This window comes from Phyllostomus discolor, chromosome 8 (genome assembly GCF_004126475.2).
Source record: "Phyllostomus discolor isolate MPI-MPIP mPhyDis1 chromosome 8, mPhyDis1.pri.v3, whole genome shotgun sequence".
Lineage (NCBI taxonomy): Eukaryota > Metazoa > Chordata > Mammalia > Chiroptera > Phyllostomidae > Phyllostomus > Phyllostomus discolor.
Window position 1 is genome coordinate 6,280,794 of NC_040910.2, and position 15,916 is coordinate 6,296,709.

At 53.4% G+C, this 15,916-nt stretch overlaps 1 protein-coding gene across 6 annotated transcripts in view; it reads left to right on the plus strand.

Annotated features, from left to right (window-relative positions):
* The window catches only part of JADE1 (jade family PHD finger 1), a 54,628-nt gene extending 41,735 nt beyond the window's left edge, over window positions 1–12,893 (plus strand). For all 6 annotated transcript variants that reach the window (XM_036031814.1, XM_036031817.1, XM_036031815.1 and 3 more), the window contains exons 10-11: window positions 5,228–5,345; window positions 9,085–12,893. In XM_036031814.1, the coding sequence (XP_035887707.1) occupies window positions 5,228–5,345; window positions 9,085–9,980 (1,014 nt within the window). In that variant the 3' untranslated portion in view covers window positions 9,981–12,893. The remainder of the gene's footprint in view (window positions 1–5,227; window positions 5,346–9,084) is intronic.
* The last annotated feature ends 3,023 nt before the right edge of the window (window positions 12,894–15,916 follow it).

Genomic DNA, 15,916 nt, shown 5'->3' on the forward strand with positions numbered 1-15,916 from the left:
TGTGAGGTCGCGCCGGTTCAGTGTCTGTGGGCTGGGAGACTTGTGCAGACGTGCGGGACCGCCACGGGGCGGGGCGCTCCTCTGTGACTTATTTTTAACTACTTCCCCTTTAATCTTACTGTTCTTCTGCAAGATTCAGAGGGGGTGTGTCTCCCCCTCTGTTCCGAGCTAGAGGGAACTAAGCCCCAGCAACACGGGCCCAGAGTTGCTGACACCCGGAGTTAGAAAACAAGAATGGATTTGGCGCGGAGGGCGGGGCGGGCAGAGATCTCGTGCAGCCTGGGGCACTCTCACTCACAGGTGCTGGTGGTGGGCTCACTGCTGCTCCGTGCCCCCTCGTCCCCAGGGCTGCCAGGGAGCAGGGCAGGCTGTGGGCGCTGGGGCGCGGGACCTGTCTGTCCCCGGGTTCCGGCAGTGAGGTGCTAAGCCATCCCCGAGGCTGTGTGTCTGTACTGTGTGTGTGTGTCTGTGTCCACGTGTCTGTGGTGTGGCCACCTGTGGGTGTGGGGGTCCTAGTCCCGCTCAGCACGCCACTTGTCATGCGCAGCATCGCTGGGGGTGGTGGCCGTGGGCTGCCTGGCGCCGCTGCCAGCCCCCCAGCGGCGGCTGCTGTGTGCCTCCCCCGCTCCGCTGCCCTCGGAGCCCCAGGCCAGACCCCTCTTCCTGCCCCAGGAAGAGTCGGGAGTGGGCCGACTCCCCCCCAGGGCGGCTTCTCCCTGGGGACGGGGGTGGGTCTTCCAGCGCCCTCTGTGTCAGCGCCCCCACTGATGAAGTTCGTTAGTGCCCAGAGACCGGACCCGGCTTCCGGCCTGATGCAGCGTGCGCTGGAAGGCAGCACCCGCGTGGCCCGAGAGAGGGAGGGGGGCGGCGCATCTCCCCCAGGCACCTCACTTAGCGGGGAGTGGGTCACCTTCCCGGGAGAGACCGACTCAGGTGGTTCGAAACGAGAGTGTAGGCAAAGACTAGGGATGCACGGGAGAGAGGTATCACACCAGGAGATCCAGGTCTCACCAGGAGACCTGCACGGCCCTGTCCGAGCGCCAGTGCGCTGTGACCCCTGTCCCCAGGTCAGGCTCGGGGCCAGGCAGGCCAGGCGGGCGCCGGAGGAGGGCTGTGAGGCTCTCCTGCTCCCACACCCCCCCTGGTGGTGAGTGTGAAGAAGACCTCGCCGCCCCCAACCACGTGTATGTGTGGTGTTTCTGTTCAGAGTTGAGACAGGGATTCGGAAGGATGGACTGGAGCCCTGGCGAGGAGCCGTGCGTGACCACCGCCGTACTCGGGCGCGTGCGCTGCGGAGTCAGACGGTCCTCGGGCGGGAGGACGCGAAGGCTGCTGTCCGGACTGTGCTCGCCTCGCCGCCACCCCAGAATAAAAGTGTAGAAAACGCTCGTGGTGTACTAACTCTGTTCTGCACTTCAGCTGCTCAGATTAACACGCACGTATAATCAAACTCGGAACACTGTCCTGGAGTTGTCACTGTTGCTTTCCAAGTAGAACGATGCCAATTATGTAATGAGAAACAGGGAATAAATCAGGATTTGTGTGTGTGTGTGTGCGTGTGGCATTACTTACGTTTACTTTCGTAAAGAGCCTGAGAAGATTGTAGGGTACTTAGTGGCGGTTTCAGATGGGCTTATTATAATGAAAAATACGTTTTTCAAAATTTGCCACGAGGCCTGTGATGGCGGCAGCTTTAAAAAGGCTCGATCTTTGCCGCGCCCCCGAGAGCAGCACAGTTCTCGGTGATGATAAAGAGCGTTGGGTCGCTCACGGAGGCAGGGCTGACGGAACCAACCGTGAGTTAACGCTTTGTCTTCCGGCGAGGTCAGGGTTCTGCCCTGGGCCCACAGCAGCACCTCACGGCGGGCACACAGACCAGCCCCTACCTGGGACCATGACCGCAGTGTGTGGCCGGTCCTCAGTCAGCAGCCACCGCCCTTACTGATGCAGACGGCTGGTGAGTGATGATGGTGATGCTCTTTCCTGCAAATCCACCCCTGGGCGCCTTGCATATCTGGGACCCTCACTGGCTCAGAACGTTAGGTGGCAGGAATGGGTTTCAGCAGGGCCTGGGCCCACGCCACACCTGTAAGAAGACACGCACACTGGTGTGTGGCAGGGGGTCGTGCCGAGGGTTCCGGGCCCTGACTTCCGGTGGGGTTCCTCCCCCCGAGGTCTTGTCTCTAAGAGATGCAGTGAACAGTGCAGCCAGTGAGCACCCACTCACACGGATGTGCTGCCTCTGCACATCAGGCTAGGCACCCGGGGGTGGGGGTTCCATCCTGCCCCGGGGAACGGTCCCCTCTGAAAGTCTGCTGCAGCTCCATTTGTCCCTGAGCAAAAGGCACCTTAAGCTGTTGTGTGGCAAGCAGTGTTAGGGATTCAAGAAAACCCCTGAACCCCTTTTCGGATTCCTGAGGGCCATGGTCCTTGGAGTGGGGTCCCCAGCCAGCAGCAACAGGACCTGGGAAGCCAGCAGAAATGCAGATTCGGGGGCCTCGCCTCTGACCGCAGCAGTGCTGGGGCGAACGTGGTCTGAGAGTGCACCTGTGAGCAGGTTTTTTTGTTTTTTTTTTTAACTCATCACCCAAGGACACGATTATTGATTTTTTTTTTTTTAAGAAATATTAATGTGAGAGAAACATTGAGGTTGCCGCCTCTATGTGCTCCTGGCCGGGACTGAACCCACACCTTTATGGTGTATGGGCAGTGCTTCAACTCACTGAGCTACCTGGCCAGGGCATGAGCTGGTTTGGGGGCCACGTCCTCACAGCCCACGGGGGGAGGAGGAAGCGGGAGGGGACTTGGGTGGGTGGCACACAGGAGCGGCCAGGCAGGGCCTGCTTTCCTATGGAGCCTCGGTTCTGAGCTGTACACGCAGCTGCCAGCTCCTCGCCCTGAGGAGAGTGCAGGGTGGTGCACAGGGCACTGTGGCCTGGGGTGCGCGCTCTCCTGAACGTGGCCGGGGCCACTGGGGGGGGTGGGGCTGATTTGTTCCAACTGAAAGTGAGCCCTGGTCTGGGGTTCCTGGAGTTCTACTTGGAGGTTTCTTATTCAAGGTCACGGGGAATAGAAGGGGGTTCCCAGAGAGCAGCCAGGGTGGATGCCTTCCCTGGGGCAGACGGTCGAAGCCACTGAAATTAAACTTGAAAAGGGACTGGAACTTGGGTCTCGGGCTTCCCTGGTTTTTGTTTCTGGGAGTGATTTCAAGTAAGAGACGTAAACGTCTCTGCTGAACAACCCAGCATGAACAGGAGGTGGCCCGGCCGCTCGTAAGGGTCAGGATTCGTTCCTGTCTCCTGTTTTCAGACGTCCGGTTCCTCGTCTGCCTGTGAACGTGGGTCTGCTCGTTCCCCAAGTCTGGAACCCGGTACCCGGTTCCTCGTCTGCCTGTGAACGTGGGTCTGCTCGTTCCCCAAGTCTGGAACCCGGTACCGGTCTCCCCTGGGTGGACCAGCGCTCGCCGCCGAGGGGAGCCCCCTGGCCCCAGCCGCCCAGGACTTTCCCAGAGGACACTGCTTCCTGGCCCCGGGGTCTCGGGCCGTGACATGAAGCTCAGGCTTTGAGGGGGGGGGGTCCTTACTCGGAGACGGGGGGTGATTGACTTGCCAGCTCTTTAAGATACACACAGAATTTTTCCAGTTGAGAAGTGGCAGGAAGATGCTGAACAGTCAGTGAAGGAGGCGTTCCTGCATCCTCTCACAGGCTGCCAGCGGGGGGGAGGAGCCTGCGAGGAGCTAGTAGTGCCTCATGTCCGCTTGCTGACACGGCTGCCTGGACAGCGGCGCTCCGTGGGGCTCCGTGGGCCTGAGCCCCGAGGGGCAGGCCTGTGTGTGCGGCTGCTCATCCTCCTCGCTGCAAAGGGAAGGGTGGGTGACCTTCGGACCTCTTCTTTAAAGACCTATTTACTGATCTTTAGATCAGGAAGGGAGAAAGACATCAGTGTGTTGTTCCACCTACTGATGCACTCATTGGTTGATTCTTGTGTGTGCCCTTGCTGGGGGTCGAACCCACACCTTTGCATATGGGGGTGATGCTCTGACCAACTGAGCCACCCAGCCAGGGCCTGTTGGACCTCTCGTATTTGAAGGAAGGCAGCGAGGGAAGGGATTGCCAAGTGTAAGGAAGACGTGGTTTTCAGGGGAGTAGTCACGGATCAACGTGGGAGCCGGGCTGATTTGGATCTTGCCCACGCCTCCCTGCCAGAAGGCTGAGGGGTGCACCTGCTGTGTTGCGTTGTGTGACGTGTGTGTTCTCAGAACCCATGCAATCGACCCAGGTTCACCGGCAGGCTTAGGACTGGGGTCCAAGGGGGCTCATGGACGACTCTGTGGAGTTCCCACGCTGCGCCTGTACTGACTCATCATCCCAGGCGGCTTTAAAGACAGGGAGAGGGAAAGAATGACTGCTGATTAGTCAGCCCTGGTCCCTGAGCCTCTGCCTGTGAGGCCGCGGGCCGCCCATCAGACGCACAGAGGAGCTGTGGGTGCTTGGGTCTGTTCCGTCCCTCCCACGTGAGTCAGTCCGAGGGCAGCGGCCGCTTCTCCGGCGGTGACTCCGCTGGACACAACCTTGACCCTGGTGAGGGCGTGCCCTGGATGTCACGTTCTGTGTGAGCGCCAGCTGCCTGTCAGCTCCGGGACGTCTCGTGTCCAGCTGACCAGGACTTGGACTTGGATTCTTGGGGACCGCTTGGTCTTACATGGGGACAGTATTTGGGAGGGGGGCTCCTCTTCTGAGGGCACTTGACCCTGTGTTCACCTCCATCTTGAGAAGACACTCGATCAAGAGGTGGCTTTGAGCCTCCCTGGACCTTCCAGCTCCTGGGAACGTGGTCCTGAGGGCTGGTGAGCCGAGTCCTCTGTGGAGTGGTAGCAGGGCCCCCACGGTTTTGGTGGGGGACTTGCCTCCACAGTCTTCTCTCTGCGGGAATGAGTCCGAGGCGGGGTGTGGTGGGGGTGGGCCTTTGTTGGGTCCTGTAGATGCTTCTCCACCACCTACCTCGGCTGTGTCGCTGCCCAGGGTGGGAGGGGTACGTGCCGAATCCTCGTGAGCAGCCCCAAGGAGATTAGCGATCAGAGAATGAAGTACGTTTTGATTTTAGATGTCGTGGCCAGGCTTTCGTGGGACAATTTTGTCTCAGGTAAAGGAAAAAGAAAAAAAAAAAGCACCAAAGTACTGTTAACAATGTGTTGCTTACTTAGAATCTTTATTCTCTACATTCTAGGTTCGGAACCTCACTTACATGGTGACCCGCAGGGAAAAGATTAAGCGATCTGTGTGCAAAGTCCAGGAACAGATATTCAATCTTTACACTAAGCTCTTGGAGCAAGAAAGAGTTTCAGGTATGCATATTCGGCCCTCGTAGGTCAATCCGTAGGGCAGGGGTTCGGAGGCTGACGCTCTGCTAGGGACAGAGCATAGTTTCATGTTCCTTTCTCCTGCAGAAGACTCTGAGCAGCACAGGGTTCGTATTTAAAGACAGTCTTGAACGTTGGAGGCATTTTGCTATAGGGGGACGGGCGAGGGGTTTGGCCGCAACCACGGGTCGAAGCCTTTGCCCTCTGCTTCCCAGGCCCCACCCGGAGCGAGCCCCCAGTCTTCCAAGGAGCCCCGTTTCCTCATCTGTAACTTGAGTATCGCAGCTGAGGCCTGGCAGCTGCTGTGAGACTCGAAGGAAAGAGTAACTTCTGTTTTGCAAGGCACTTGGTAAACGTGAGGTGTCCCGGGGACACCTGAAAGAAAGGATCTGGGGGTCACTGAGCTTTGCACCTCCCTGTAACACGCGGTGAAACGATCTTAAGTCGGTGTGCTCGAGGCAGACGCGGAGACGACATTCTCAGTGGGCCTTTTTTGGTGTAGGTAGGATTTTGAATGTTTTGGAGATTCAGTGCCAGGCATTTATGTATTTCGTGCCTTCTATTTTACATTGCTCTGGGCTAAGCAAGGAAGAGGGGGAAAAAAACCACCACTGCAAGTACTTGGAGATCAAATACAAAGCCCGGCAGTTGTCTAACCTCCCTGGGGCTCTGCGGATCTGGGAAGGACGTTTGGTCCGCAATCGCAGTTGCCTTTCAGCGCTGGCACGGGGGTCCCAACACTGGGAAGCTGGGAGGGGCGGGTTTCGGAGAGAGAGAGAGGAAGAGAGAGAGCGCGCTGTGTCGTGTGGTGAGGCAGAGTCACAGACTCGTGGAACAGGTGGGTCCCAGGCGAGCACGGCTCCACGCCCGGCTGCCCCCCTTCCCCGATTCTGTGGCCTGGGGTGGCTGCAGATGATTAGGACCCACGGAAACAGCAAAGGAGCTGTCACACCGCACGGTGTGGTGATCTGAGTCTGGTTTCCCTAAAGCTAACCAGGTGCTGGGGTCTAGAGGCCCGGTGGGCCCTCCAGTCACGGATGCCATTTCAGTGTGGCCTTGGTGAGCCGCCGTGGGGACCCAGCTCCGGGCTCTGCCAGTTCGCCTGTGGCACAGTCGGTTTCCCCGTGTGTCGTCTCGCTTACAGTTGCAGAGCCTGGCGGCGCGAAGTGCGGACTTGCTGTAAATGGGTCAGGGGAGCAAAGGGAAGGCGGCCGAGGGAGTGTGAGATGACGTTCTTGAAGCAATACCTCGTTTGAGTGGCATTAACTTATTAATAATATTATTTTAGATACATATGCCCAAGAGGAAAAGATTTCTGGATGTAGCAAGCTTATGTCATTCGCTAGAATTTAGTTGTAAGACTTTTAAAATAGATTTTCCTAAGTAGGTGACAGAAGTAAAAGCAGTTCGATTCAGATGGTTGGACGTGAACTTCTGTCTCTTCATCAATTATGCAGATGAATTCAAACTCGTGCCTTGGCCTGTGTGAGCAAGGCGGCCGGGGCTGGGGCGCCGGGGGCTGGGGTGCTGGAGGCCTCCCGTGACCCTTGCTGCGCGGTCGCCTGTAGAGACTCGCCGCAGAGAGCCTTCGCTCTGATTCCTCTCGAGCAGTTTCTCGCGGGCGGGGGCTGCAGGCTGCTGACTGCGCTGCCCGCTGCCCGGGGTGCTCCCTCCGGGGGAGGGGCTGAGGCTGGACCAGGGCAGCTGGCAGGTGGCCCTCCCCCGGCGGTCCTGCTGCTGCTTCAGGAAAGGAAGGCCGGTGGCCTGCCCCCTGAGATGCAGACGCAGCAGGTGTGACAGGCGCAGAGCAGCGCCCCGTCCCCTGGGGGGCGCGTTGTGCCTCCTCTTCCAGGTTCCGACGCTCAGTCCTGCTCTCACTCGTGCAGGCCCAGCGCCTGCCCCGTGAGACGGGGGCTTCGAGGGGGCAGCGTGCACATCCGTGACGCCCGTGTGCCGCTCGGGGGCCACGGTGCACGCTCCGCTGCGTCCCTGAGGGTGGGCAGGGCTGCTCTGCTGGATGGGCATCCTCAGGACACCCTGGCTGCAGGGGGTCCACGTCAGGCCTAGACAGACATGGGTCCGAAAACGCCCATCCCTCATGGCTCTGTTCTCCCTCAGTCAGGGAGAAGGAGAACAACAGGAGGGGAGGGGGAAGCTCAGCCCCAGCGTTGGGTTCTGGAGAAAGCAGGAGCCTCTGAACCAGCACCCTGCCCTGTGGGGACAGCTGTCTGTCTAGAGTCCCCAGCTCTGTTCCCTCCTCGTGCTTGGCCTGTGTTTGCTCGGCGGCAGGCTCTCAGCCGGGCTCCAGCCTGGGGCTCTGGGACTCGGGCGGTACCTGGCTCCCCCCCTCCCGCCGAGGCTCACCGCTCGCCCCAGACAGGAAGCGCGTTAGGCAGGAGCGTGTGAGAACTCGCATCCTTAGTGCTCCGAGGCTCCGGCACAAACATGGCCCTTGTGGGGAACCGCGGGTGTTGGGAGTCCGCCCAGTGCTTTTCAGACCGAGGGTTCCGGTGTGTTAGTGGGCGTGAGAGGCAGGCAGTCAGCAGCCCAGCAGCGGCATTAGAAATAAGTGAGGTAGAAAGGGTCAGAGAGCGTATCGGATGATGGAGGCCCACACGAGTTCGTGAGAAGTGAGCTTTTACTGAGTAATGGGAAATTTAGTTCTTACTGTGACTTGCATGAAATTAATTTTTTTTTTTTACTATTTATTTTTAGAGGGAGGTGAAGGGAGGGAGAAAGAGGGAAGGGAAGAGGGATTGCGTGCCTCTCGTCCGTGCCCTGACCGGGGACCGAACTGGCGACCTCCTGCTCATCAGGGTGATGCCCAGCCAGCTGAGCCACACCAGGAAGGGCCGCATGAGAAATGTGGGAAAACCACCAACTTAGCTAACCCTCATGGTGGCTGACAATTTAGTTTAATTCCACAAACAGGTTTTACATATAATAATAAACTTCATTTAAAATTTTTTATTTTTTAAATTTTTAAAAAAGATTTTATTTATTTATTTTTAGAGAGGGAAGGGAGGGAGAGAGTGAGAAACATCAATGTGCAGTTGCTGGGGGCCATGGCCTGCAACCCAGGCATGTGCCCTGACTGGGAATTGAACCTGCGACACTTTGGTTCGCAGCCCACACTCAATCCACTGAGCTACGCCAGCCAGGGAATAAACTTTATTTTTGACACTTGCTATGTCTCTGGGGTGATTTTGAACACCTTCCCTGACTCATGTCACATGTTTACATGGATGCATCCCCATCGTAGCCCTAGGGAGGCTCTGACGGGAAAACCGGAAACGCTGTGGTCCCTGCCCTGGTCTCCTGGGGGCGCGCCCACTGGTGACTAGCGGCTGCTGCTCAGGCACCAGGCGGCTGGTGGGGGCGGCACCTGACCGTGGGCTGGCCGCATGGCCCGCCTTTGAAAATCTGGTCAGCTCTTTTGTCGAAGGGAAATATATTCCTTGAAAAGGTGCTATTTTGTGAAAAGTTCTGTGAACTTTGGCCATTTTAGAAAATACAGCATTAAGTTGTATGCCGACTGAGTGCGGATTCTCACGGCAGGTAACAGCTCTACTGTTCAGGTCAGATTTCTACATGCCGGGTGGCCGTGTGCTGTGAGGTGCGGGGGGAGTCTGCGTCAACAGGGCCCCGTGGAGGGTCTCGGATTTTATTCTCTCGGATTTGCTTCTGCCGTGACTTTTCGCTCTTTGTGCTCTTGTGTCCGCAGGTGTGCCTTCTTCATCCTGCTCCTCCTCCTCGCTGGAACGCATGCTTTTGTTCAACAGCCCTTCTGTGGGCCCCGACGCCCCCAAGATAGAGGACCTGAAGTGGCATTCCGCCTTCTTCAGGAAGCAAATGGTGCACTCGCGGAAGAAGCCCCACAAGCGAGATGCGTTGCCCAGCAGCGCCCGGGCGGCAGGCAAGACCCTGCTCAGGCCGCCAGGCCTGTGCGGGCGCAGGGAGGGCGCGGGTCTCCCCGGGAGCATCCTGAGTTTGGAAAAGACCTTGGCAGAGGCACGGCTCCTGTCCGCGCAGCAGAAAAACGGGGCGCTGGTGCCCGACCCCGGGCACAGGAAGGACCACCGATTCCATTGTGACCTCAGCAAGGGAGATGGCAAGGACAGACCCTTGAAACAGAGCCACAAGCCCCTCAGGTGCACAGACGCGCCCCAGCGGCATCATCCGGACCACGCGCGAGCCGCCACCTCCTCCCCCGCGGCGCCGGGCACGAGGAAGGAGGCGGCGCCCAAGTGCAACGGCTCGCTGGTCCGAGCGAGCTGCGCCCAGACCGCAGTCAAAGTGCCTACGACACCGGCCAGCCCCGTGAAAAACTGGGGCGGCTTCCGGATTCCAAAGAAGGGGGAGCGGCAGCAGCAGGGCGAGGCGCCGGAGGCTGCCGGCCACCAGCACGCGGACTACCCCTACTTGGGCCTGGGCCGCGCCCCAGCCCAGGAGCGGGCGAAGGGCAAGGTGAAGTCGGACAGCGAGAACGACGGGTACGCCCCGGACGTGGAGATGAGCGACTCCGAGAGCGAGGCGTCGTCGGAAAAGAAGTGCACGCACGCCAGCGGCGCCATCGGCCGGCGGACAGACATCATCCGCAGGAGCATCTTGGCCTCTTGATGACACGGCCGGCGCGGGGCTCTGCGGCGCGGTCCTCGCCGCCAGACGGGAGCCAGACGGGGGACCCGCGGAGACCCGGCTCCCCTGAGCCGCGCAGACACGTTTACTTGCAATTCAGATTGAATTTTTTTTTTCTGAGTCATTTATATAAACTGTTGTGAGGAGTGTGTGTTATTTCCAACTCGTTGAGGAAACACAAGACTAGGTTGTAACTGTGAGACACCGCCGAACTGGAAGCTGAATTAAACACTAAACTGAGAATGAATGAAGTCAGTCTTTAAAAGAGGGCAAGGATCACTACATGAGCTTCGTGAGTTTTTATTGCTCTCTGTATTCTTCCCAAAGCACAAACTCTTGGTTACCTGAAAACACGGAATCAGACATGGTTCTCGCGAAACCCTCACGCACTGTCGAGTAGCCCGTAACACTTACTCTCTAGGACTGTGGCGGATCTGAAAGTCATGTTCCTACTGCGGCCCATGGGCTGTTTGTCTCGCATAAGAGTGTATTAGGCAGCAGCTGCGAAGCTTATGTGTAAATACACCGGATGGGGAGGAGAGAGTTTTTTTTTTTTTTTTTTTTGAAATATGTCATCTCTGGAAGATCCAAAGGGACAGGGCAGAGCTGCTGCAGCTTGAATTTAGGGGGCAGGTTGCCCCGTCCCGCTGCCTGAACTGGGTTGTGGTTGTAGGACTGGTGGGGAGAGAAGCCATTAGGAAGTTCTGTGGGTGAGGAAGGGCACCGAGGCCCGGTTTGTACCCGTCCCCTTCCCCTCCCTCTTCCCCAACCATTGCCCTATGGGCTGGCTCGGGGCTTCCCTGGCCATTGGCAGTAGTACCTGGCCATCCGGCTTCCAACAACACAATGGTCATTCAAGTTCAAGTGATGAACTTCAGATTCTGGTGACTCACACTTCCCAGATCCAGCCACCAACCAGTGCATGTGTCAAGGAATCCGGCTTCCCACATGAACGGATTCCTTAAAAACGAGGAAAAAAGAAAAAAAAAGGAAAAAAAAGATGTTATATTTTAAAAACAATAGAAAGGCAATAATAAGTTGCGAAAACCTCTTACCATTGACCAAGTTTATACAGGAAAGAGATTTAAGTGTAATAGGTTTTCTGGAGTCAGTTCCAGGCTCTGGTTTGTAACTTGGACTTTCTCATTGCAAATGGCAATAACTCGTAAGTTATCAGCAATAATAAATTTAGCATTGAATTTGAGTACAGCGTTCTGTTTCTGCACTCACTGCAGTGCTTACGTATTAAGACAGTGGGTAGTGTTAAGGTCCTGTTAATTTTCTTTGGATTTCAATGTAGTTGTGCATCGAACTTAAGGAAAGTTTAAGTAGCGATGAGATTGAGAGCTGCGGGCACTCGCAACAAGCCCCGCTTCCCCTAAATTACCCCCGTAGTTTGTTAATACCAGTATTCAGATTCCTGATTCATTTATACACGTGTTTCCATGTGGCAGGGACCTTCTGATACTGAATGAATAATGCTTTGAGTTCCACAGTTAACTTTCAAGTCTTCCAGAGGATTGTCCACAACAAAAAAAAGGCTGAATGAATTCCATCTTGCTATGCAAGTTTTATCAGATGATCAAATAGTAGATCGGATGCATCCCCGTTGTGTGTAGGACACTTTCAAACCAAGTCTTAACTTTTTGGATGTATTGTAGTAGCTGATTCAGGGGAGGGGACAGGATGACCCGGGTTTTTAGATGGACTATTTTTGAGCTACGGGGGCTCGCTTTGAAACACTGCTGTCCAGACAAGCTGTTGCTACAGATACTAGAAGTTTATGAATCCAAGTTGTCCATTCACTCGTAACCTAATCTAAAAGTCAGATTTTTTTGCATATGAGCAAAAAAATCTTTTGCTGAGTACAGAAGAAGGTGGACGCTATCTACAGTTATCTTCTGGCCCCAGCGGCAGCTCTGGGCGGAGTAGGTGGGGGGGTGATGTGTGAAGCCATAGAAAGGAAATCAGAATTCTAGGAAGCGTTAAGACCTCTCACCATTTTAGGAGGTACCAGATTCATTTGCACTATTAGGAATGCTAGTGTCGTGCAAAAATAATGCCTTACCTGTTTTTTCCCCCACATTTAGGTTGAAAAGCTTTCAAACGTTCCAAGTTATGCTGAACCAAAAAAAAAACACAAAAAACAAAAACATAAAACAAAAAAATTTTTAAAAAATCCCACATGAGAACAAAACACACAAAAATAAAAAGCCCACAACCTTTATTTCTGCTTTGAAATGTGAATAGGAGAGCTCAGTTTCTGATGGTGGAAGGACAGCTTTGCAAGTTGGTTTCCTGCCCTGCTGGGGGTGCTGTATGAGGCCACCAGGCAGCAGCCCACTCGACCCACTTGCACTCTCCTAGTGGGCTACCATTTGCTCTTTTCTTTTTCTTTCTTTCTTTTTAAGCTTTATCTTTCCTTGTGCATCCTGACCAAGAAATATCTTTGATTATGATCAATGTTTATGTCGATGTAGCTAGTTAAACTTTTGTAAAGTTGCCTGGAATGTCATTTGTTAGGTTATAAACACAAATCTCAATGAAGGGTTCTATGTGTTGTGTACAAATCTTAATTATTTTGAAATGGACAGACTTGTCATGACATTTGTAACCTTGTACAGAGAATTTTTCACTATGTGCCTAGCTTGGTGTCCATTCAGCTAAAATTGAAGAAAAAGGTGCATGAAGAGTTAAAAATCAGAAATTAAAACAAAGTATATGTAGAGATGACTATTTTATATGACATGGCCCAATCCTGTATTTATTTCTACCCCTTTTTTGAAAGTATTTATAAAACTAGTTGAGGACAGCTGTATTTTTTTGTTGAACTATTTAGTAGAATTTGTGCCTTTTTGTCTGTATGTGAATAAATGCTGTACATTTTGCAATACATTCTAAGTGTCTTTTGAAGTCTGCTTTTGCTAAATGTTTAAAGGTGTCTGGCACTCAGTCCTGAATTGGCGTGTGTCGTGGTCCCGGTTTTGATCCAAGTGCGAACTGCAGGGCACGGACAAGGAACAGATGTCTTCCCTGGCCACCCTCCCCGCAGCCCTGGGGTGCCTGGACGCTGGAAGGTGGCCACGGTCTGATTTCCGTCTTGTCCACCTGCAGTTTTTTCCAGGATACGATTTTGGATATGAAAGCCACCAGTGTTAAAGCTACTAAGACTTTAGGGTCAGAGAGAGGGCTGGGTTTACAGGCTGAACTATGCAGGTCCCTGGCCACGTGACCTCGGCCGGCACACGCAGCGTTTCTGTCTCAATTTTCCCTCCTGAGAAAACGGGACGTACAGTATCTCATACAAAGTCCGTAGTCGGCACTTAGTCGATGGTGGACTATTTTTATGATTAGGAACAAGATGCTTGAACATTGTTGACTGATGAACTTTTTGAGGCAAGAAAAAAAAAGTTATGCCTGAATGACAGGAAGATGATATTTATAAGGCCCTTTAAAAACTAATTGCTCTTAAAAAAAAATGCAAGAGCAGCTTTAACTAAGTGCATTCATAGCTGTTCTCTAAGCTGTGCAAAGAGGCCCAGGACCCCAGCATTCGACATTGGAAGGAGCAGGCTTTTCCCAGGTCCAGCTCCTGGTTCGGCGGCTCCTGCCTGAAACTTCGGTCCCTGCGCGCAGAAGCTAGCATCTATCTAACCCCACGTGACTTCCTTCGGGACGGCCAAACTGCTGTGGGTGTGCGTTCTCGCTCAGATGTGGACGAGCGGGAGCCATGACAGGGCAGTCCTCCACCCTCCTTTTATACTGATTTTTGTAATGATTTGGCCAAAGTGGTTTTTTTTTTTTTTTTAATGTGAATTGTTCATACATTTGGCTAAAAGCTTGTTTATTTCTCCTGGTTCCTCCTTAGTGGCTCTTTACTTCCATGTTGCGTGCTCTGAGTAAGACCCCAGAGAGAAATAACCGTGATTCTTCCTAAGGTCTTAAAAGTTGAGTAACCGGGATAGTTCCCTCGGGAAATTAAGTCCCCAGGAGCCTCAGGAAGGGCTGAGCGGTGGCGGCTCTGCCATACGCGGTGGGGAATGCGGCACCAGGGACTCGCGTTCACGTTTTTTACCCAGATCGCTTAGAAAACAGCCCCACCTTTGAAGCATTAGCCATCTGCAGCAAACTTCGCGGTGAACTTCAAGGTTGCAGTCTTCAGTAGGATTTCTCTTTAATGCTCACCACTGCAACAGCGCACGTGTTCCAGTCCGCGGCAGGGCACGGCTTTGCCTGCCTGCCGATGGAAAAGGGGCTGCGAACGAGTCTCTCACCGACTTCTGTGGCTTCAGCGGTTCCCTCCGCGCCGGTGGAGGAGCACGCCTGCGCAGTCCCGCTTCTCCACTGTGGCTCCCTGGGCCTGTCTTGCGGGATGTGAGCAGGTGCTTGAGATTTTGGAGCTCTTCTTTTGTTCTGTTATTTTCTTTTTTAAAATATATTTTATTGATTATGCTATTGCAGTTGTCCCATTTCCCTTTATTCCTCTCCACTCTGCACACCCCCTCCCACCTGCAATCCCCTCCCCCTTAGTTCATGTCCATGGGTCCGACATATAAGTTCTTTGGCTTTTCCATTCCCTGTACTATTCTTACCCTCCCCCTGTCTGTTTTCTACCTACCACCTATGCTTCTTATTCCCTGTACCTTCCCCCATTTCCCCCTCCCCTTTCCCACTGATGACCCTCCACATGATATCCATTTCTGGGATTCTGTTCCTCTTCTAGTTGTTTGCTTAGTTGTTTTGTTATTTTAGGTTCAGTTGATAGTTGTGTGTTTGTTGAGTAATTGTCATTTTGCTGTTCATATATTTGGTCATCTTCTTTGTCTTAGATAGGTCCCTTTAACATTTCATACAATAAGGGCTTGGTGATGATGAACTTTAACTTGACCTTATTTGGGAAGCACTTTATCTGCCCTTCCATTCTAAATGAAAGCTTTGCTGGACAGAGTGATCTTGAATGTAGGTAGGTCCTTGCCTTTCACGACTTTGAATACTTCTTTCCAGCCTGTTAGGTTTCTTTTGAGAAATCAGCTGACAGTCTGATGGGAACTCCTTTGTAGGTAACTGTCTCCTTTTCTCTTGCTGCTTTTGAGATTCTCTCCTTATCTTTAATCTTGGGTATTGTAATTATGATGTGCCTTCTGGGGTCCAACTCCACTGGGACTTTCTGAGCTTCCTGGAAGTTTATTTCCTTTGCCAGATTGGGGAAGTTCTCCTTCATTATTTTTTCAAATAAATTTTCAATTTCTTGTTCTTTCTCTTCTTGTGGCATCCCTATGATTCGAATGTTGGAACTTTTAAAGTTGTCCCAGAGGTTCCTAAGCCTCTCCTCATTTTTTTGAATTCTTGTTTCTTCATTCTGTTCTGATCAACTGTTTATTTCTTCCTTCTGCTCCAAATCGTTGATTTGAATCCTGGTTTCCTTCCCATTACTGTTTGTCCCCTGTACATTTTCCTTTATTTCACTTTTCATAGCCTTCACTTTTTCCTCTATTTTGTGACCATATTCAACCAATTCTGTGAGCATCCTGATTATTGGTGTTTTGAATTCTGCATCTGATAGGATGGCTCTCTCTTTATTGCTTAGTGGTATTTTTTCTGGAGCTTTGAACTGTTTTTTCATTTGGGCCTTTTTTTTTTTTTTTTTTTTGTTACTCAGCACACCTGTTATGTAGTAAGGGGCAGAGCCTTAGGTATTCACTGGGTGGGGCAACCCACCCTTGCTGCATTGTGACGCTGTAAGTGGGGAAGGGTCCGAGAGGGAACAATGGCACTTGCTCTGCTCTCTGCCGGCTTTCAGTCGCTTCCCCCGCTACCCACAAGCAAATCAGGCCCTTCTGGTGCTGATTTCCGGGTGGGTGGACTTGTGTACGTTCTAGGACCCCGCGGGTCTCTCCAACAAACTCTCCTGTGAGGCT